The 23717-nt window shown below is 43.3% G+C and overlaps 1 protein-coding gene across 1 annotated transcript; it reads right to left on the reverse strand.

The window, feature by feature from the left end:
- Positions 1–860: 860 nt before the first annotated feature.
- On the reverse strand, positions 861–23713 carry rab1ba (zRAB1B, member RAS oncogene family a). The gene is made up of 6 exons (XM_084329929.1): positions 23434–23713; positions 20657–20729; positions 19608–19703; positions 15763–15858; positions 8522–8653; positions 861–1173 (listed from the first exon to the last, which is right to left on the reverse strand). The coding sequence occupies exons 1-6, from the start codon at positions 23445–23447 to the stop codon at positions 979–981; spliced, it is 606 nt and encodes a 201-aa protein (XP_084186055.1). The 5' UTR covers positions 23448–23713; the 3' UTR covers positions 861–978.
- Positions 23714–23717: the final 4 nt, after the last annotated feature.

Genomic DNA, 23717 nt, shown 5'->3' on the forward strand with positions numbered 1-23717 from the left:
GGTAACTTTCCAGCGGTTCTCGGTAGGCGAGAGACGGGACGGTGGGGAGGTGGACCGAGGGTGTATGTAGGGGGGGTGGGAGGTGTTTTAAAATGGGAGGGGAAGAGGAGAAGAAGATGGTGGTGGTGTAGGAGGAGGAGGAGAAGAGGATAAACCCCGGGTGGTGGTGTAGGTGGTAGAGGAGGATGGGAATGGAGGAGAGGATGAACCCAGGGCTGTGATGGTGGAGGGGGGTTGTGGGTCAGGCCAGGCAGAGAGGGAGGGCGGGCGAAGGGGGGTTCTGGGTCGGGGCAGGCAGAGAGGGAGGGCGGGCGAAGGGGGGTTCTGGGTCGGGGCAGGCAGGCAGAGAGGGAGGACGGAGGGGGGTTCTGGGTCGGGGCAGGCAGGCAGAGAGGGAGGGCGGGCGAAGGGGGGTTCTGGGTCGGGGCAGGCAGGCAGAGAGGGAGGACGGAGGGGGGTTCTGGGTCGGGGCAGGCAGAGAGGGGGGGCGAAGGGGGGTTCTGGGTCGGGGCAGGCAGGCAGAGAGGGAGGACGGAGGGGGGTTCTGGGTTGGGGGCAGAGAGGGAGGGAGGGAGGCGGGTTCTGGGTCGGGGGCAGAGAGGGAGGGAGGGAGGCGGGTTCTGGGTCGGGGGCAGAGAGGGAGGGAGGGAGGCGGGTTCTGGGTCGGGGGCAGAGAGGGAGTGAGGCGGGTTCTGGGTCGGGGGCAGAGAGGGAGTGAGGCGGGTTCTGGGTCGGGGGCAGAGAGGGAGTGAGGGCGGAGGGGGGTTCTGGGTCGGGGCAGGCAGAGAGGGAGGGAGGGGGGTTCTGGGTCGGGGGCAGGCAGAGAGGGAGGGAGGGGGGTTCTGGGTCGGGGGCAGAGAGGGAGGGAGGGTTCTGGGTCAGGGCAGGCAGAGAGGGAGGGAGGACGGAGGGGGGTTTGTGGGTCGGGGCAAGCAGGGCGGGGGGCGGAGGGGGGTTCTGGGTCAGGGCAGGCAGGTTCTAGCAGCAGCCCCCTCCGGACGGCCGGACCGGGGTGCTGTCGATCTTCAGGTTGGACTTGTCCCCTCCGGCCGTGGCCCCGGGGCCCATCCTCTTCTTGATCTCGGCAGCCATGGTCATGAAGGCCTGCTCCACGTTGGTGGCGTTCTTGGCGCTGGTCTCCAGGAAGGGGATGGCCAGGGAATCGGCAAACTCCTGCAAAAGGGACAAGGAGAGTGAGACGTCTTTACTGGGACGCATCCCTAAGAATTATGCTATTCCAGATTTTCTGGTTCTAGCAGTAAGATTCTGCCTCTTGAGAGTTCAAATCTAAAGAACTAAAGAAGTCCTCAACAAACACCCTTGACGGGACACACCCCCTGCAGAGATCCACACCAGGGACACCCCCCCTGCAGAGATCTACACCAGGGACCAGCGTTTCCGTTAGCCGGTAATTACCGGTATTTGACCGGCAAAATCTGTTGAAGTCCGACATATTTAATCTCTCCGGTCTTAATGTCCGGTGAAAATAATTCCCTCTAAGCACAATTTGATTATTTGAATTGTATTAAAATAGGCTAAAATTAAATAGCCTATGCGATGAACGAAACAATCATTACATTCGTTTCATCGTTGCTTCTAATAATGACAACGACGTTGTCAGCGAGAGCTTAGTGCTGGGTTTGCGAGTGGATGTGCAGCTGCAGAGCCGGAGCAGCAGCGGCACAGTGCAGTACTCCAATTCAGCCATTGGCAATTCAGCTGTCGGGTGGAGGGCGCTGCTGAGCGGTCCCCAGATAGAGCCAGAAAAGAGCCAGAAAACAGCTGCTCTGCATCGACATACTCTCGCAAATAAGTCATTGGGAGGTGGAGAGAGAGAGAGTCGTCACGCAAACCCACGATAATGTTGCCGTCTCTCTCTGCCAAATTTCTCAGTTCTTCGCTTGATATAATTAATACAAATGTCCAATATAACGGAATTCGTTAGCTCATAAAAATGTGATTATAACAGACTGCCGCTTATTAATGTCGGGCGACTGCCCACAGACACCTATTTGATTTAAAGTCAGCAGCAGCACGGAGTCTCGGGACTTATTTTATTTGGAATATAATGACTATACGCAAAAGTAGCCTAGTTTTAAGTAAAAATATTATAAATCTACATGCCTTGATGATGTCATTCTTTTGTTTTGTTGTCATTCTTTTGCCTATCAATAGTTTTTAAGCTTAATAAACTCTGACCGGAATTTCTCTCATTTGACCGGTAGATTGAAATCTACCGGACACTGAGGCCGGCAACAATTTCTTCTAACGGAAACCCTGCCAGGGACACACCCTGCAGACACACACCAGGGACACACACCCTGCAGACACACACCAGGGACACACCCCCTGCAGAGATCCACACCAGGGACACACCCTGCAGACACACACCAGGGACACACACCCTGCAGAAACACACCAGGGACACACCCCCTGCAGAGATCCACACCAGGGACACACCCTGCACACACACCAGGGACACACCCCCTGCAGAGATCCACACCAGGGACACACCCCCTGCAGAGATCCACACCAGGGACACACCCCCTGCAGAGATCCACACCAGGGACACACCCCCTGCAGAGATCCACACCAGGGACCGTGGTCACAAGCTGAAATGTTCACATAGCAACTCTGACTCACCAAGCACTCACATTTGTGCTTCCTACAGTAGGCGATCACAAGCTAGAAAACAAACAGGTGCAGTGGATTAAAGCTAGTATTAGCTCATGAGCTAGCAGCTGGTGAGTGAGTGTGCATTGCGAAATGTTTTTGTTTAGTTTAATATCACTAATATATATTTTAAGTTATTTAGTCATAATCTAAGTATAATTATTTATATTCCAGCACCTCTTTCTTCCCTTGTATTGAACAGTTTTTAGTGGGCATAGCAACACCTGCGTTACCCCACAACCAAGAGCAAAAGACTTCTACAACCTGGGCAGTACATTAGGTAGGCAGTGTTACTGACTATAACCTGGGCAGTACATTAGGTAGGCAGTGTTACTGACTATAACCTGGGCAGTACATTAGGTAGGCAGTGTTACTGACTATAACCTGGGCAGTACATTAGGTAGGCAGTGTTACTGACTATAACCTGGGCAGTACATTAGGTAGGCAGTGTTACTGACTATAACCTGGGCAGTACTTTAGGTAGGCAGTGTTACGGACTATAACCTGGGCAGTACATTAGGTAGGCAGTGTTACTGACTATAACCTGGGCAGTACATTAGGTAGGCAGTGTTACGGACTATAACCTGGGCAGTACATTAGGTAGGCAGTGTTACTGACTATAACCTGGGCAGTACTTTAGGTAGGCAGTGTTACTGACTATAACCTGGGCAGTACATTAGGTAGGCAGTGTTACTGACTATAACCTGGGCAGTACATTAGGTAGGCAGTGTTACTGACTATAACCTGGGCAGTACATTAGGTAGGCAGCGTTACTGACTATAACCTGGGCAGTACATTAGGTAGGCAGTGTTACTGACTATAACCTGGGCAGTACATTAGGTAGGCAGTGTTACTGACTATAACCTGGATGGTACATTAGGTAGGCAGCGTTACTGACTATAACCTGGGCAGTACATTAGGTAGGCAGTGTTACTGACTATAACCTGGGCAGTACATTAGGTAGGCAGCGTTACTGACTATAACCTGGGCAGTACATTAGGTAGGCAGCGTTACTGACTATAACCTGGGCAGTACATTAGGTAGGCAGTGTTACTGACTATAACCTGGGCAGTACATTAGGTAGGCAGCGTTACTGACTATAACCTGGGCAGTACATTAGGTAGGCAGTGTTACTGACTATAACCTGGGCAGTACATTAGGTAGGCAGTGTTACTGACTATAACCTGGGCAGTACATTAGGTAGGCAGTGTTACTGACTATAACCTGGGCAGTACATTAGGTAGGCAGTGTTACTGACTATAACCTGGGCAGTACATTAGGTAGGCAGCGTTACTGACTATAACCTGGGCAGTACATTAGGTAGGCAGTGTTACTGACTATAACCTGGGCAGTACATTAGGTAGGCAGTGTTACTGACTATAACCTGGGCAGTACATTAGGTACAGATGTAGCGGATAGGTGCTGAGTGGTTTCCGGTGGTTGCCGTATTAATGGTATCAACCAATAGGGGCACTCGGGTTACATCAGGTTACTTTTCGTCTCTAGTAAAGGTGGAGGTGAGGAGGGGGAAACAGCCCAGTGTGAGGGTTGTTACATTGCTTCGTTAAAGGTTTTTCGTTTATTTTCTAGGTGAAGATAATTAAAAAAATATTTTAAGCATTTTTGAGTAAATATAAATGCTTTGCTTTTTTCCATGCACACTCATTTGTCTGTTACTCAATAGGCAGTGCGTTCTGAAATAACTTAATTCATCCGTAGTGCCGAATTGCTCCGTTCTCAGCTTGATATAATTCATCAAAATGTCCAATCTAACAAATTGTGTTTGCTCATAACAGCCTGCTGCTGAAGAAAAGTACAGGGATCAACAACTCATAATAACACAAACTGCCTATAAATGGTTCTCCCCTCTCCTTTAATCAATACAATATTATCAGCTGTGATTATAAAAGAGCTGCGAGCCGCTCGATTACACAGCGCGAAGCAGATGGAGTCAGCCCTCTCCCTCTGTTCTACAGTATGACTTAGGATGTCTGTAGAATCTACGTGAACGCAATCGCCAATGATTTCTCTCAAATGAAGCCTTTAACCAGTTTAATCACCTGTACATTTTATATTGCACTTTACTGGTGCATTTGCAATGCTTAGCCTCTCCTTATAAGGAGCTGGCGGGGCGTGTCTGTATGCAAATTCAGGTGTGTGATAATGCGCTTCCAGTTTAACCTCTTAAGCCCTAGCCAAATTTTCAGAAGATCTGCCTAAAAGTACATACCCAAGTAAATGGAAGATTGCTCCACTTCTACAAGGTCCATTTGCATGTTGTTGGTATCTAGGGTCATCTATTGGACCTCAGGGAATGTATTCCCAGTGTCAGAAATATTGTCTGTTACTATGCTTGAGTAAATTGATGGTGAATAACATCATGCTAACATTGACCAAAAGTGAAGAATTGCCACTGAGCTCATCCAGCACCTTCTTGAGATCAAGTGTACTAAAAATCTCAGCAAATGAACAAAGGGCAGATGAGGGTTTTTTGTAGATACAGTACTGAATTTTGCCATCCGGACACATGCAATTTGAAATATGAATATAGAACATTGAATATCAGGCCTATAAATTACCTTATGATGGCCAAGTCATACTGTACATCTATGGATACTCTTTCCAATGGCAGAGTAAAATTTGGATTTAGTACCATTTACTGTAAGTTAGGCCTGCCACGATAACACATTTTGCTGGGCGATTAATTGCCCCCGAAAATATCGCGATAAGCGATATTATTGCGACCGGTTAGAGAATTTTTTTTTGGAGAAATTTATTTTCCAAAACTTTTATTTTGAAGCCCACCGCTCCGTCTTTTCCGGTGTTTTAGACTTTTATTTTGAAGCCCACCGACCGGACCGGAAGTATTGTTGTAATTATCAGGTACTTTTTTAGTCCCTGCTCTGTCGTGGTTCCAAGCGAGTGAGATGCATGCATCTTATTGGTAGAAGTGGTACCAGAAAAGTCACGTGAAACACTGCAGACCACTGATTGGTCAGAATAGAGTGTCACTCGTTGGATAGTCTGAGGGAGTCTGAACGAAAACAGAACGCCGCTATCTTTAATGTCTCGCATAGGATTTCATAATCATTATGTTTGCAGCAGGCACAAGTGCAATAAACAAAGGATACAGTCACTGTATTCTGCCTCATTTATTGATTAAACAAAACCGACATCAACACAATTTGCCACCGAGCGGAGTTTAGTCTCGCAAAAAGATCGCTGACTTGTTAAGGCTTGTTGTTAGGTTAGGTGCTAATGTTGTGCTAGCGTTTTAGCATGGCTATCGTACATAGCGTGATCAATATAACTCGCTATTGATTGTTTGTATGAGTAACGTTAATGCTAGTAGAATAGACAATGAGGGGTAACGTTAGCCCCACGGAGCTCCTCTGCTGTGCTCTGTAGTAAAGCCAGCGGCCCGCCTCCCAACACGGACAGTGACTGAGAAGGGGCACTGGTTCCGCCTCAAACAAACGCGCAAATACAGTAGCAATTAATCGCGCCCGTCAAAATCATTGCATTCATTTTAATTATCGCGGCAATTAATCGATTTATTGCTTATCGCGGCAGGCCTACTGTAAGTAGTTACCTTTGTATAATGTCCATAGCTTAGGTAGATAAAGGTAAAAAAACAATATACATTGTATTTCATGGGAATAACGTTGAATTTAGACGTCCATCGAAAGTCTCCTCTTTCTTAGGACTACAACGATTTCATGAGCGCTTCTTCTCCATTTTCCGGTGCAATGTGCAGAGATTTTTATAAGCTCATATTTCACTAATAACACTTAAAATCATTGGTAAACAAACGTAGCACTGACTACTGACTGCTGTTTTTATAGGGTTAGGGTCTTTACTATTGGCTACGTAACATCACCTAATACGGACTGTATTGATCTATTTGTGACGTGAATAAATCTCGGGCTGGTACCGGGCCGATCGGGCTTAAGAGGTTAAAGAATAAGCTAATTAAACGGCGGGAAATCTGCAACATAAACGGCAGATACCGATAGTTTGTAAAATGTCCTTAATTTTAATCGGTCAACCTCTAGAAAATACTATATAAAAGGGAATGGTCTAAATGTTGGCACTAAGCTTCAAATCATTTGGTCAATTATAAGTCTGAACATTTTTCAAAGTTAACTAATTTAAAATGCTGACAAGGCAGGCTCTGGGCTCAACATTCCGGAACCCTCCACACCAAGGATTCCGGAATGTTGAGGCAGTAAATGAGTTAAGTTCCGTAACTATGGATACCTCTGTGGAAGATAACTCCAAAGCTAGACGAACCACACTGAGGTTGATCGGGATGGATAGGTAGGTGAACTGACCCTTTAAAAGATGAACAATGCCACTGTTTCACTCCTGAGTCCTAACGTTAAGCATCAGCTGATAGAGTAGAGTACCTTTCCAATCCATTACTTATCGAATTGGAATATTTGTTTGTGGCTATTGGACAAATAGTGATTGAGATATAATCCAGTTTTCTCCATTAGAAATCTTATACAGTATATGTGGCAAAAATCACTTGATTTCTGTCATTTTACACATGGCTCAACACTAAGGGCTAGATTTGATTGAAACTTTTATTAACAGATTGTAGAATGGGTAGAATACAGTAAGGCTCAATACACACAATTGTTAAGGGGATGCAGACCAGAGACTTTCGTCTTGTTTACACCAGGGTCCCCCATTTTCAATGTATAATGAATTGTAAGTAGGGTGCAACTAGCACTGTGCAATCCATTCTTTGTGGATCTAGCCCTAATACTGTGTTTTAGCCCGGTATAGAAAGATAGTACAGACACCCATTTTAAGCCCATTAATTCTATCGATTCCAATTAATTTCAAAGACTTCTAGGGATATATATACATTTCTTGAACAGGGAATGTAACTTTTTGAGCCGTACTGTATTGTACCCATTCTGCAATCTGTTAAATAAAGTTTTCATTAATTCATTCAACTCCAATAGTGTACAAAATAAAAGTGAAGAGTGAATTTCAGGTTTCATCTTCTTGAATCTTTGTGTTTAGAGCAATCATTTCAACATTCTTTTAGCTTGCATTAGAACAATTAAAATAACATGCTTTGAACAAAGCCTCTTGGGTGGCATTTTAGAATGCTTATCCAGCAGCGAGTGTGAATAGATTTCAGTGATTCATGGAGCACCGTTAATAGTATAATTGACTACTTTGCTTAACTAACAGCTCACATTTAACATTTAAGACATCAGTAATGGGTGTTTCAAAAGGTTGGTTCTGGTTAAGAATATATGCAGTTTATTGTCCATACCTTGGCTGTTGTATATTCTACTACTTTATATAGTATTGTATCTTAGCCATACATTGGCTGTTGTATATTCTACTACTTTATATAGTATTGTACCTTAGCTGTTGTATATTCTACTACTTGATATAGTATTGTATCTTAGCCATACCTTGGCTGTTGTATATTCTACTACTTGATATAGTATTGTATCTTAGCTGTTGTATATTCTACTACTTGATATAGTATTGTATCTTAGCCATACCTTGGCTGTTGTATATTCTACTACTTGATATAGTATTGTATCTTAGCCATACCTTGGCTGTTGTATATTCTACTACTTGATATAGTATTGTATCTTAGCCATACCTTGGCTGTTGTATATATCCTACTACTTGATATAGTATTGTATCTTAGCCATACCTTGGCTGTTGTATATTCTACTACTTTATATAGTATTGTATCTTAGCCATACCTTGGCTGTTGTATATCCTACTACTTGATATAGTATTGTATCTTAGCCATACCTTGGCTGTTGTATATTCTACTACTTTATATAGTATTGTATCTTAGCCATACCTTGGCTGTTGTATAGTCCACTACTTTCTTGGTAGTGAGGTCACACTTGTTGCCAACCAGCAGTTTGTTGACATTCTCGCTGGCGTAGCGGTCGATTTCCTGAAGCCACTGCTTCACGTTGTTGTAAGACTCCTGCAGAACGAGATAAAACAGATATATATATAATTAGGGGTGTAACAGTGCACAAAAACCATGGTTTGGTACGTACCTCGGTTTTGAAGTCACGGTTCAGTAGGGTGTTTTCGGTATAGTGGAGGAAAGGTTGGCTTTCCATGTTGCACTCAGGGGTGATGTAGTGTGCAGTTAATTTTAAGTAGGGCTGTCAAGGAATATTCTATATTTAAATTAATAAACGACTTAAAACATTTAATAATAATATTTGATTGTGGAAAAAACAGCCCCCGGTGGATGTGGGCCTGAATTTGGTGCATGACGGATAGGAGACACACAATGTCCCTTTAATTGAGCTGAAGAACGTGCCAGTAGTAACAAATGGACGACAACAACAACAACAACAACAACAACAACAACAACAACAACAACAACAACAACAACAACAACAACAACAACAACAACAACCGCGACCGTCGGTCGGGAAGACAGTGATTTGCACTCATTGGAAATACTTGGATTTTTATCAACTTGTGGAACCTCGAGACAAAGTTGTATGCAAGCCATGTAAACTATAGCTGGCCTACCTGCACGTGGCGTCATTAGCGTGCATGCAATCAGTGTTGATATGAGGAACGCACCTCTGGGTCTCAATAAAGAACCCTCTCCTGTGTCTCCCCTACTCTGTCTCCCTCTCAGCCTTCCTACTGTCTCAATAAAGAACCTTCTCTCCTGTGTTTCTCCCATCTTGTCCCCCTCTCAGTCTCAATAAAGGCGAGTGGAATGGACAGTGCACACACAATTGCGACTATGCAATCTTGAATGAATAAGGTTTTGTAACCTACTGCTGGAAACCGTCATTTTTTAAGACATAATCATCTTAGAAATAGTTATTCCTTATTATTAGGTTATTAAGGAAATAACCCCCCCACTTCTCTCTCAGATCTCTATAGTTCCCTATTCGGTTTAGTTCAATGGTTCTCAAAGTGGGGTCCGGGGATGCCCAATGGTCCTTGAGGGGGTTCCTGGGAGTCCCCAGCAAAGAGGAGTAGTTCAATTTCACTAATATTCTATTCACTAGAAGTGAGTACAATGGATAATAATGACCATTCTGATCACACTCTCCACTGTCATCTCCCCACCTACAGTACAGACAAGTATAAGATTCTGGACTGCATCAAATCTACCAATTGAACTCTTGCCAGAAGGAGGTCTTGTGAAACGTGGGTCCACGGCTTGTTACATCCATAACGTGAACAAGCTGGAGAAGCAATGGTGTAGTTCAGGGGTCAGCAACCTTTACTATCAAAATAGCCACTTTTCCCCCCTCCCACAAAATAAAATGCTCAGGGAGCCGCACAACCTATTTACCCTTAAAATGAAGATAACAGTGTATAACGTTTTATATATCCCCAAGCATACCCCACATTTAGCATAAAATGCCTGGCAATTGCATACCCAAAGTAATTTGCGATTTATTATACTTTATACTTATAGCACACATGTTTGTTGCATTAATGGAATTATAAAGCAACAAAAAGAAAGATTTAGACTTTTTATTGCTGTTTTTACCAGTTATAACAAAGGAAAACCTCAAACTCTTATGACGAGGAGAAAAAAATACTGGCTGTGTAGACCTATTTTTAAATAAAACACAGGAGACAAAACACTGGTGTCTGTAGACCGACTTTGAAATAAAACCCTGAACTTCAGGTATATTTGAGTCCTTCCCTTATTTGTGGAACATTTATAAAATAAAAAGTAGTCTACTTTGAAAAAAAGACTACCATGTGTAGACCTACTTTGAAATAAAACACAAAAGGAGAAAAAACACTGGCATCTGTAGACCTACTTTGAAATAAAACCCTGAACTATGCAGCTCTATTTGAGTCCTTCACTTATTTGTGGAAAATCTATAAAATAAAAAGTAAATTTTTCGTTGTTCGCAAATTTCGCACCACATATCAGGCATACAGGTAAGCCCTGCATCGTTAGTCGTGAAAGCAAATGAATGTGTCCACGCTGAATTAAACCCTCTATTTTCCTCAGACTTTCCTTTTTTTGGATTTATCCATGGTTAGCTTACTGGGGGGTCGGAAACTCAAGATTAACCACTTGCAGACGGCAGGGAGAGGCGCGGGGTGTGACGTACTGTATATTTTAGGTGATGAAATATTTTGTTGATTAAATATTTTAGTTGATTTAAGTTTAAAAATTTATTTTTTTTGGGCAGGGAGCCGCAGCTGATTGGCTAAAGAGCCGCATGCGGCTCCGGAGCCGCAGGTTGCCGACCCCGACTCTAGTTCATATAAAACTAAAGTCTGATTCAATTACAAATGAAAACGAACTGCAATCTAAAAAAACATTTTTCCTAACCAGTGAACAAGCACAAGACCGAAGTTGCAAGACAGAAAGTGAAAGTAAACAGAAGTTGCAAGACCGAAAGTGAAAGTAAACAGAAGTTGTGGGACAGAACAATGTGCACTTGTTCCTTTAATTCCACTGTGCTGTAAAACACAACCGACAGGAGGGACGCATGTCAACAACTGGTGTTATGCTGTTTTCTTTACAGAGTGCGATGATTATCCAATGACTGGTTTGAGGCTGAAACAATCCTCAGGCTGAATACCCTGTAGGACGTCGTCACAAAGCCAGCATCTGTAGCGGGTCGCTCCGGTTGACTGCGTGCGTTTGACAGGTGATTTTTGGTATGAAAGACTGGTTTGGACGTCTTGTTTTGTGTGAAAATATAATCACAACAGCAGGGCTCTACAGTGCGACCATATTGCTCGCATATGCCCCTAAAAATATGTGTGTGCGAACCTGAAAAATCAATTACTCGCACGGTGTGCTAGTGCAGATTACAGCCTCAGTCGTTCTTTTTATTTCTCCGCTGAGAATCGTTAACACTATGGCGACCGCAGTCTTGCAGAGATGTAGGCCTCAGAGGACAGAGGATTGTCAACAAACCAATGTACTTTCTAAGAGCTATATATATCATTTATAGTATTGCTATCTGTCCATTCTCATCGTCACTTGAGTGCATAAACCGTGCCTTCATAATGGCTTAAAGAAAATAAAAATCCATCGGTTGGTTGTCATTTTATAGGGTCGTGAATATAAGGTTTATCGCGCTTTTCGTCTAGGCTTTTCTTCAGGAGGCTGCAAAAAAGGCTAAACGTTGGCGCCGTTATATCAAACGCCATTTCTGCTGTATATATACGAATGAAATAAAACAAACTGCGTAGCATCCGGACTATTAGAGCATCTATGGATGAAATGGGGGCGGCGGGGAACGCCGATCAGTATTATTGATTAGCAATAGTGTGCGTTCAGGTAGCCAATGTCAGTAGTCTGTTTATAACCTATGTCCAATCCAGCTGTAATTTGGGGTAATATTATCCTACTGTCATGTGATCGCCGGCAGCATTTCCTCACCAGTCATCGGATTCTGGTAGATCGATATGTACATTGGCTAATCATAAATCCCATTATTCCACGCTGAAAAATACATTCGGCAAGATGATCAAAGATGGAAGGTCTTCGTTTGGAATCGAGGCTCTATGATCCGCCCACAAGACTGCAAAAGATTTTTTATTTTTTTTTTAAATCCCCATAATGATACTGCAGTGGAGCGATGGCGCCCCTAAGCGGATCTGGCCGGTACTGCATGTTTCGAAAATCAAATATGTGAAAAGATCCTGCAAGTGGATCGGGACCTAATAAGCATTATAAATATGGAATAAAACAATAACAACTCGTCACGAGTATACTCGTGGCTCTGGACCACAACGCATGGAATCGAAACACGTATATACTCATGAACGGACGCCAGTGTTAAAAAACTACAAGTCCCACATTGCACTCAAGCCAACGGTCCAATCACAGTAGAGTGACGTGACTGGTTTCATGGGAAATAAAGCAAATGACCAATCGGAAGCTCTCATTTAGCTTGTTTACTTCCTGAAAGTCTGCCATTGCGATATGCGAACGTTTTCCGAGCTGGAGAACTCCGTGGAGTCCAGTCAGAGTAGTCCACTCGACTGTGGGAGCACCTTTATTATAGTCTTACCAATAGCAATAGATTTTAGAACACCTAGATTTAGCGATAGCAATATAACGTTAATGCAACAAAACGAATGCCTTGCTTTGTTAATCATAACGTTGATGCAGTAGCGTATGTCGTTGTGTTGACTGTAACGGACATGATAACAACATAACACTGTGTACACATTCAAATTGCGATAATCGATTCTAACATTTTCAAATCGATGCAGTTGAATTTTCCCCTTATGATCGATGCATTGTTACACCCCTACACCAAAGTCACTGGCCCACTGTGTATGTGTGTACAGCTAACTTGGCTAGCATTATCAACAGCAGAGGTGGGCAATAGGGTCCAGCTGCAGCGCCGGACGGCCGGAGTGCAAGCGGTGTGACGTAATTGGCAGAATCTACTGTCAATCAATGGTCTACCTGACACGCAAATTCATAAACAATGTTTCTGTACTGGAGGTGTACAGTATTTCAATAGGCAACCCTGAAAGGATTATTCTAGAAGAGCAACACAGCCAAAACAGGCATTGTATGCATAAAAGGGGCAAAAGCTAAAGTTAAGTGACTGTTACTTTTGTAGCAGTAGTTTGATTTGATAGTTTATTTGATGGGGACAGCACATGTTAATGAACATCAAGTACAAAATACAAAATGTAAACATGCAGGGTTGTAGCAAGAGCTAATTTACACGAGGAGACATCAAAACTCTTTCAATAAATAAATAGACTGCTTAGGGTAATAAAGCATGGTGACAATGAATCAATGATAAAAACAAGAAACAAGTTACATAAACTAAATCAGATAAAAAATGATCACAGTTCTGGTTTGCCTTAACACTTTGAATGCCCATAACAAATATTCTCGGGTTTACCCTGTCAGATGCAGAGAAGCTTGTCCATGCCTTTATCTCCTCAAGACTGGACTACTGTAACGGACTCTTCATCGGGATTCCTGGCAAGAGCATCCAAAAGCTGCAGTACATCCAGAACAGCGCTGCCAGGATCCTGATGAGAGTCCGTAAACACGATCACATAACCCCCATCCTTCACTCACTACACTGGCTCCCCGTCTCATCCCGGATCAACTACAAAATCCTTACGATCACCCATAACTGCATAAACGGACACGCACCCCTCTACCTTCAGGAACTCATCACTCCACAATCCTTCACCCGCACCCTCAGATCTGCAGGTAGCCTGCTCCTTCAGGTCCCCAATACCCGGCTCTGCACCATGGGTGACCGAGCCTTCTGCACGGCTGCACCACGCCTGTGGAACAGCCTCCCCATCCAGCTGAGGGCACCACAGAGCCTGGACTCTTTTAAAGCAGGCCTGAAAACCTATCTATTCAAAAAGGCCTTTGACTGTTAGCTTTTTATTTAAATTTTATTGCGCTTTGTTTTTAAATTGTCTGTTTATACTATGTTTTTAATTAACTATGTTCTATTTTTATTCTGTATTTTATTTTATTTGTTTTACTAATAACTATTTTATTCTATTTTTTTAACTGTTTTAACCATGTAGTGTAGCACTTTGGGATCCCAGCGAACAAAAAGTGCATTACAAATCCAATCTATTATTATTATTATTACCCCCCGCGGGTTGAATGCCCATAATGAGAATATTCGTTTTTTTCTCGTTTTAATTTTTTTATTAGCGATCTGAATTCATATTTTATCAACAGAGTCTACCGTTGGTAAATCAGCCACCCCAGGCGCTCAGATGTGAAAAAAGCGCCCCCTATCGTCTCCCAGATGGTAATTCACCCTTTTGGATTGGACTCAATGAAAATGCATGAGAAAAAAAAAACCGGACTCCACATTTTACTTCTCACGCATGTAACCGGAGCCGATCAGCGCTGGAACCTCAGCACAGCGTGGTTACTGTGTTTTACAGTATACGTGTGGGATCAATAAAAGGATCGATTTTTGGAATGGCTATCAGGAATTGGAATAATCCATTTGGATACCATCTGATCTCAGGTAAGGAATCTATTTTACCAGTCTTAGGATAATCAGACCCGTTTTCACGGAGATATAAGCTTTTCCCCTATAATGCGATATGGCTGTTTGACTGTAAGAGCAATCAGGAACTGAGAGAATCGATTTTCAGCACGCGGCACCAGCGTGCACACGTACACATATACTATCGATAATCTAGTGTTTATTTGAAAAGGATTCATAAATAGGCCGAAAAATGACAACGTTCTAGAATATTGCAGTACAGGGCGATTATCATAATCTCTTCTTTTTTCCGTGAAAACGAGGGCTTTTCAAAATGCTATAAAACGGAAATGAACAGATAAAAAAACAATCCGCTTCGACAATGTTGACTGGAAATGAGTCATTGATAATGCGACGGGCAGATTAGACACATAGCCATAATTTAAAACATAGATTAGGCGATATTAATGCTAACATTGCAGTGGATGGTGGGCATTCAAGCACTAAATGTGCAACCCCTGCTGGGCATTCAAAGTGTTAAAGGGGAACTCCAACATTTTGGGAAATTAGCTTATTTAACATCTTCCCTGGAGTTAGACAAGAAGATACATACCTTTTTTGTCTCTGTGCGTGCATTTAGCTTTGGGAATAGACGCTCCGTTAGCATAGCTTAGCTTCATCACTGGAAGTGAGGCAGATCCGTAGCCTTACAGTGCCTTACAGTGTATTGTAAGGTCTGACATTGACCAAATTTGATATGCATGACCTTGGTGGGCTCTAGGTCAACTCCTGAAAAGGGGGTCAATGTCAGACCTTGCAATCAAAAGTTAGGGGGCGCACTGAAATTATGGCAAGGGTTATTAGCCCCCTAACTTTTGATTGCAAGGTCTGACATTGACCCCCTTTTCAATAGTTGACCTAGAGCCCACCAAGGTCACTGTTAGTCCCTTTTAAAGTCCACTGAAAAAATCAAGTTTGGCAGCCTTTCAATTTAAGATCACTTTTATCATTTCAAATATTATTTTAATCAATATGTTAAAAGGTGGCACCGGTTAGTTTACTTCACAATGTTTCGTCCAAATCTCTGCGTAGGAGTGAGTGCGCGCGGCGGCCTGTGCCACTGTGGACCCACCTGATCTGTGACGTCATACACCACGATGATGCCGTGGGCTCCGCGGTAGTAACTGGAGGTGATGGTGCGGAACCGCTCCTGACCCGCGGTGTCCCACTAGGAGAGGAAGAAAGAGAGACAGAAAGATAAAACAGCAGAAGAATGTAGAATGAGTAGGAAGTCAGACAATGTACAATTTGATTGCAAACCATTTAGGAGGTTGAATGTATTGCGCTGCATTAGCTATAATAGAGTCACAGAGGTGTTCTTGCATATCAACATCCATGTATTAGGGCTGGGAGGGTAAGTTAACACTGAGTGCCACTCACGAGATTTCTCAGGTTTTTAATAGTGACGTAGAATGCCACTCACGAGATTTCTCGGATTTTTTTTTTTTTTGCGATCTGAAAAATGATTGCATCACCCGAGCCTACCCGAGTATAGCCGAGGGGCGCCGGCGATCACTGTGGAAAAAAGCGCCCCCTGTCGTCTCCCAGATGACATAAGTGATTTTGGAATGGACTCAATGAAAATGAATGGGGAAAAAAATCCGGTACTCCACATTTTCCAGTTCACTGATCCAGCCGGGGTTACCAGAGTTCATTCTGGAGCCTCAGAGCCCCGCGGATCATGGAGTTCTACTGTATCGCGTTGGATCCATACACGTATCGATTTTTTCGAATGGTGATCAGGAATTGGAATATACCAGTTGGATACCATCTGATGTCGGGTAAGGACTCTATGTTATCAGTGGTAGGATAATCAGAGTAAGTTTGATGAAGTTATAAGCTGTTTTGTGAAATGTCTTCTTTCGGTTTCACTGTAAAAGTCCGTGAGGAAATCAACGGAGCGATTATCAGTGCGCGGCCGTAATGTGCTTGCGTGCACGTATAATATTGATCATCTAGCGTTTATTTGAAAACGATTCATAAAAAGGCCGACGAATATCAACGTTGTGGAATATTCCACTAAAAGACGATTTTCATAGAATGCTCCAGAATGAGCTGTTTTTTATATCAAAACGGGGGCTTTTCTAACTGCTCTGAAACGGAAACGACGCGATAAAAAAACAATCTGCCTTCACAGCACTGACTGGAAAATAGTCTTTGATAATGCGATGGGCAGATTAGACACATAGCCATAATTTAAAACATAGATTAGGCGATATTAACGTTAACATTGGCGCCGATGGTGGCATTCAAGCGGTAAAACGGAAAACCAGGCGTGGCGCTGAAAGTGTTAAGGTCAAGTTAACCAAGGTCATGACTGAGGACGAGGAGGAGTGATCATTCACATTTTAAGATCATGGTGATCATTGAGGCAGTCTGAAATATGAACTATGGTTCTAATTTTGATTTGAGATATATTAGAAATAGGCTCATTCAGTATGGGAAAAGAAACATAATAATCGCCTCACCAACTAAGATTCTTGGTCAACAAAATGGTAAAAAAAAGGTAAATGGTGCATTTATAGGGCTTTTATCCAAAGCGCTTTACAATTTGTTCCACACATTTTACCCATCGATATCGGAATCAACCATGCAAGGTACCAACCTGCTCATGGAGAGCAGTTAGGGGTCAAGTGTCTTGATTAAGGACACTTCAACACACAGGGAGCGGGAATCGAACCGGGAACCTCCGGATTACCAGACAACTGCTCTACCTCCCGAGCCACTGTCGCCCCACTAAGACCAAACTGACCAATGAATCGATTAATGGACTACGAAAAGGCAGCCATGGTTTACCAGCAGCATCACCTTGCTTGCCTTGGTGAACAGCAACATCACCTTTCTTGCCTCGTATATAAGCGTGCAGCAACATTAAATTGGACCCCTAATTAACCCCCATTCAAAATGTTAATCTGGTGACAGCTCTGCCTCATTTATCAAGAAAAATAAATACATAAAAAAATTTAAATATATACTAGCAAACTCATTTCCACTTGAAATTAGATTTATAATGAGTCCTCGGAAACAACTAGCAGCGGTTGTTTTAAGTCAACTGTTTAAAGCATCTTTCAAGCATCTACACATAAGTATAAGGCCCCAGAATACTGCATGTATGTAAATACACTCATCCAAACAAGGCTAAAATAACTTTCGTCCACCTAAACCAGGGGTCTCAAACTCGCGGCCCGCGGGATGATATTTTGCGGCCCCCTACTGGACATCAAAGTGTAGTGTTAACGCGGCCCGCGCGCAACTGTTTGCCGAGTCGTTGCGCGAGAGTTGGACGTTTTATTTATTTTATCACTTGTAGGCTACCATAGCGCAGGCTCATGACAGCAACGTTATGTTAGTGACTTGGTTGAAACGTGATTCCGGAGTGATATCAAGTAAAGTGGAAGCAAATGCATCCTCGCTATCTCTCTCCTCTCTGCGAGCAGTGCTGAAGTGCTCTGCATGTCCCGCTGCACTGCCACTGTCTGTGTACGAGTCTGGTCCAATCACATACGCGTCCCGTCAGCGTTTTCCCCCCTCACCCACAGTCTGCGAATCAGAGGCAGAGTAGGGGAGTAGGGCGGGTCTTCACGGACTGCGAGATAAAGCTGGGAACGAGGTTAATCTCTTTCAGTTCAAGTCGGAGCAGATTTGAAAGCGCATCTACAGTAAACTCGCTCCCAGTTTTATCTCTGTGAGATAAATGTAGCTATTAGCCTATTTTTGCCAGCAGGCAGCCAGCAGAAAAATATGGCATTTTCAAAGATGGTCAGTAAAAGAAAAGTCGACTGCAATTCAAAGGTGAATGGACGGAAAAATATGCGTTCATCCCGAGTCCCAGCCAGGGGCGTAGCTGGAGATTCTGGGCCCCATGAAAGAATCAATTTGTGGGCCCCCAATCTATAAAAAAATTTGGGGCATTTATTTATTGATGAAAACGCATAATATGGTTTTTACCTATTTTTTTTATAATACAGGCAATTATACTTTTGAGTCATCTACATTAACTTAATTTAGGATAATAATAAAACCATATTAATAAAAAGATAATAATAGTGTTCTCTGGCCCCCCCCCCCCCAGTGCTGGGCCCTTGGAATCATCCTAACCCCCCCCCCCCCCCAACCAGCTACTCCCCTGGTCCCAGCACCAAACCAATTATGTGACTATATGCCAAGAAACGGTAGCTATTTGAAAATAATATATGATTGAAGTGAAGAACTGAAGAACTGTTCATGTTCTGAAATGTTATTGCTAAAGATTGAGAAGATTGTACAGTTGTACTTTTTTTTGAATACTTGAAACCCTTTTTTTGTGGAATATTTGATGCGGCCCAGCCTCACCCAGACTCTACCTCCAGCGGCCCCCAGGTAAATTGAGTTTGAGACCCCTGACCTAAACTCTCACTAATTTAAATAACTAGATAACTACCTTTGAAGATAGGGCCATGATTAGGGCCATCATTAGGGCCTCACATGGTTGTCTGCCTTGCTCTTAGTTACCTCGAGGGCCAGCTGCATGTCTAGGGAAAGCCTCGCCTGTTTAACCAGCTGTAATGCGTTTCTAACAGTCTGTTCCCTTAAACAAAACAGTCTCCAGTTACACCTTGGTCTGAATAGACCACACATACATATGCTGGTGCAAACGCACACACAGAAAATGAGCCTCCTGTGTGTTCTGATAACAATAGCTGGATCTAAGCTCTAGAATTGGAATGAGGCTGCATATTTCCCCACAGTAAACCACCCCACAATGGGATGTCTTTAAAATGGGTTTCATGAGCTGACTGTTGTTGATTGTGTGTAGGTTGGAGGGATGTCGGACTGTGTGAGTATGAGTGAGTGAGTGAGTGAGTGAGTGAGTGAGTGAGTGTGCATGTGCACATTTTGGAGGGATCTTGGAGTGTGTGTGTGTGTGTCCAGACTCACAATCTGCAGTTTGATGGTCTTGCCATCCAGCTCGATGGTACGGATCTTAAAGTCCACTCCAATGGTGCTGATGTAGCTCTCTGTGTAGGTGTCATCCTGCAAGGAGAGGAAGAGGAGGGTGAGAAAACCAGAGATGTACTGTAGCTCTCTGTATGAGTGTCATCCTGCAAGGAGGAAGGTGGGAAAACCAGAGATGTAATGTAGCTCTCTGTATGGTTGTCATCCTGCAAGGAGAGGAAGAGGAGTGAGAAAACCAGAGATGTACTGTAGCTCTCTGTATGGTTGTCATCCTGCAAGGAGAGGAAGAGGAGTGAGAAAACCAGAGATGTAATGTAGCTCTCTGTATGGTTGTCATCCTGCAAGGAGGGAGAGGAGGGTGATAAAACCAGAGATGTAATGTAGCTCTCTGTATGGTTGTCATCCTGCAAGGAGAGGGAGAGGAAGAGGAGGGTGATAAAACCAGAGATGTTGCTCTCTGTATGGGTGTCATCCTGCAAGGAGAGGAAGAGGAGGGTGATAAAACCAGAGATGTTGCTCTCTGTATGGGTGTCATCCTGCAAGGAGAGGGAGAGGAGGGTGATAAAACCAGAGATGTTGCTCTCTGTATGGGTGTCATACTGCAAAGACAGGAAGAGTAGGAAGAGGGTGAGAAAACCAGTCCAGCTGAGAGCAGGATGAGCGCAGACAGACAGACAGACACACTATCAGGATAGGATGGTGTAACTCTGAACAGAAAGGGTTACATCAACATCACCAGTGATGCACAGATACCATTTTTGGCCACCGGCACAGAATACTGATCCAATTCATTGGTTTTACTGAACAGTATAGACTTTGACCATGAGTTTGGGATCAGTTGGTAAAATTAAATTAGCTGTAATAATCATTTCTCTCAGCATTACAGAGATCCCTCTATGTAAACACAGAAAATCGAATCACTTCTCTTTGGTTTCTGATATGTTACACATGGTTCTTGGCATCAGATTTGAGTACTTGGGAAATTCTAGTCGTTTCGAATTTGGACAAATGTTTGATGAGCGTTTACTTACAGCGAATCGAAGCAGTAGACAGGACTTCCCCACACCGGAGTCTCCGATGAGAAGGAGTTTGAACAAGTAGTCACTGGAATAGAAAGAGTCACGGTCAGGCCACGGACGAGACATTCCTTATATACAACTGAGAATATGCAGTGTTTTGTCATCCACGCTTTCCGAACATGTTGACTACAGCCGTAGCAATGAGGACGCCTCAAAACCTTGTTTGCAGATGTGGGGTTTTCTGAAATATATTTGGGAGTAAATGTTGTGGAACCCGACACTGTTGTTGCCTGTTGCCTGCCGCCTGCCCCTCTTACTGAGCAAAACATCACATGCATTTTGACACTGAGCAACCGTGGAGAAAGGTGGCAACAATTGCGCAAGTACTATAGCTATTCCTGTGTCAGAGTATTCACATGACCAGACGTGTCATTATATTTCCTACCAATAATGCGAAATGTCATCAACATATCTCATTAGCCACTAGACATGGCAGTCATGTAATTTAACCTGTTATTTGACAACGATCACATGCTATTTGCCTACAAAAATGTCTTTCATAAATAATGATGCAATCTGAAGACTATGAATCGACATTCAAGGCTGTGTATTTGATGTGCGAGTGTCACACAAACGTGGGATGTTGTAGAGCCATATGAAATCCGTTTTATTATTTTCCAAATTCCATTTTATTTTTTCCCAAATTCCATTTTTTCCGTTTTAATATTTCAGAATTCTGTATTTTGCCTTTTATGCTCATTTTACCATCAGAAATAGTGTCTAATAAGTGGGAATGAATAAATGTCCACAATTGAATAAGATATAACAGTCCATTTAATGTTTTTAAGTGCTGCAACTCAGAAATACAGTTACATTTTTTTTTACACAATATTTTTCAATTAATATTGTGACAAAATAAAAATACATATTTCAAGTGTAAACAATAGATACAGCTAGCTACTACTGACATTATCACAATGACAATGTCAGTAACCTAGCTATATCTATTATATTGTGATGAAATATAGTAATGCATAATTTAGGCACCTTTAGTTTAGTTTATTTCGTTTATAAAGGACAGTGTATAATGGCAATCGTTTGCATTAAACAAATGGATGGGTGCACTAGATTTAGCAAGAAGCTATCATTTCCATCTATAGTCCCATGTACTGTAACGTTTCATAGCTATTTAAGTTTATTTAGATTATAAAGGGCAGTGTAAAATGACAATCGTTTGCATTAAACAAATGGATGAGTGCACCAGATTTAGCTAGAACTTCTAGAAGCTATCATTTCCATAGATAGTCCTATAACGTTACATAGCTATTTAAGTGTATTTAGTTTATAAAGGGCAGTGTATAATGACAATCGTTTGCATTAAACAAATGGATGGGTGCACTAGATTTAGCTAGAAGCTAAACGTCCTAACGTTATAGCTATTTAATCACAATAGTGTCGCAAGTGTTTTTGCGGGTCCAGTCCACGGAACGTTGACAGAATTAGCAAAACACCTTATCACCGGAGGCATAAAAGTCATTAGGATACTGTTCTGCTCTGAATTGAGGGCTTATTGTGGAATTGTTTAGCTTCTTGACGATGTTAACACTGAAGCAGCCAGACGCTTGAGCACCGCGGCTGTGTTGTGTGTAACATGCTGTAGAGTCCCCGCCTCCCCGGTCGCGTGTACACCAAACGTTCCACCCAAAAACGAAATTTCAGTCCAGATTAGGCCAAATTCTGCAATATTCCATGTTTTGCAGTTGATTCCATTTTTATTGGTTAATTCCGCGATTCCGTCCGCGATTCCGTGAACGCGGATTTCATATGGCTCTAGGATGTTGCTGGTGTGTGTTGCAACCTCCCAGGCCCTTACTGCGCATGACTAGAACTTGTTGTGATGTGGATGATGCTGAAAGCTTGACTAGTGAGCCGCTGGGATGGGCCAATCAAATCAATCACTGTGAATTAGAACATCCAATCAATCACGTGATCACCTCAGGTACACATACAAAAATAATGCTTGAGATGAGCTGTTGTGGGTTTGGCGATTAAATCCCGTTCTAGCAGAGACAATAGCTATACTGGCCTTTGAACAACAACAAATCGCCATCAATTACGAATTACGTTGTGCGCTGGGCTGTAACAGTAACACTCACGGTCACGCGCTAACGTTATCGAAAGCAAAACATGTCAAGGATGTGGAAGCCTTTAACTCTGCTAGGTCAGGTGAGCGAGCCTAATCGGAGACATTTCGAGCAAAAACCTGCTGTTGGCATTTAGCTGCGGTTGTCCCGGTCAACCGGCAGCAGCCACTGCGCCGGTGTGACGTTTCAGCAGCACGTGACGTCTCCGGTGACACGCGCGTGTCGTCTTCTCGTGTCTCAGGGCCACCAGGAGTATGTACAGCCGCCCACCAGTCACATCTGTTTGGTCACAAGTCAATCACAACTACCCGGCGCTAGCGAAATAAAACAACTTGTTAAAAACTAAAAAGAAAAGGCATGTCGTGTTTGATGTTGTGGAAACGTCGACGGCCGAAAGTGGCCAAGTAGGATGTGTGGCAGCGAGCAGTGAGTGGATCAGCTGACGCTGCTGGGTGAACTCCAGCTCCACTACAGGAGCTGCCCGCCCCGGCCACCGCCACTACGAGCTAGCTACATTATAGCCACACAGCTAGTGGAAATCAAATGATATAAGCCCATAATAGGACCATGTCATGTCCCTGGGATGCACCCTTAGGTCGTGAAAAAACAAATGTCACCACACTGCCGGTCGGTGTATTTACTCACTATTCAGGATTCATGATGTTTTTTCTGTCGGGGCTTCGACTGCTCCTTCCTCCTACTCCGCTAAACAGTAAAGGCAAAAGATGACTTGTAGGTTCTGGTTATCCGAGGCACTTAGGTGGCTATTTTGTTTTTTTTGCTACCGCGACTTCAACCGAGTGGCTTCCTTCCGCTGTGTTGGGCTTTATACGATCATATAAACGTAACGGACAGTTCCAATTTCCTCGATTTAGACAGGTTTATTTTCCCTTTTCTTCCTTTCTGTGTCCGTTCCTCGCTCGAAGTAC

The sequence above is a fragment of the Notolepis coatsorum genome (genome assembly GCF_963971535.1).
Source record: "Notolepis coatsorum genome assembly, chromosome: 1".
Lineage (NCBI taxonomy): Eukaryota > Metazoa > Chordata > Actinopteri > Aulopiformes > Paralepididae > Notolepis > Notolepis coatsorum.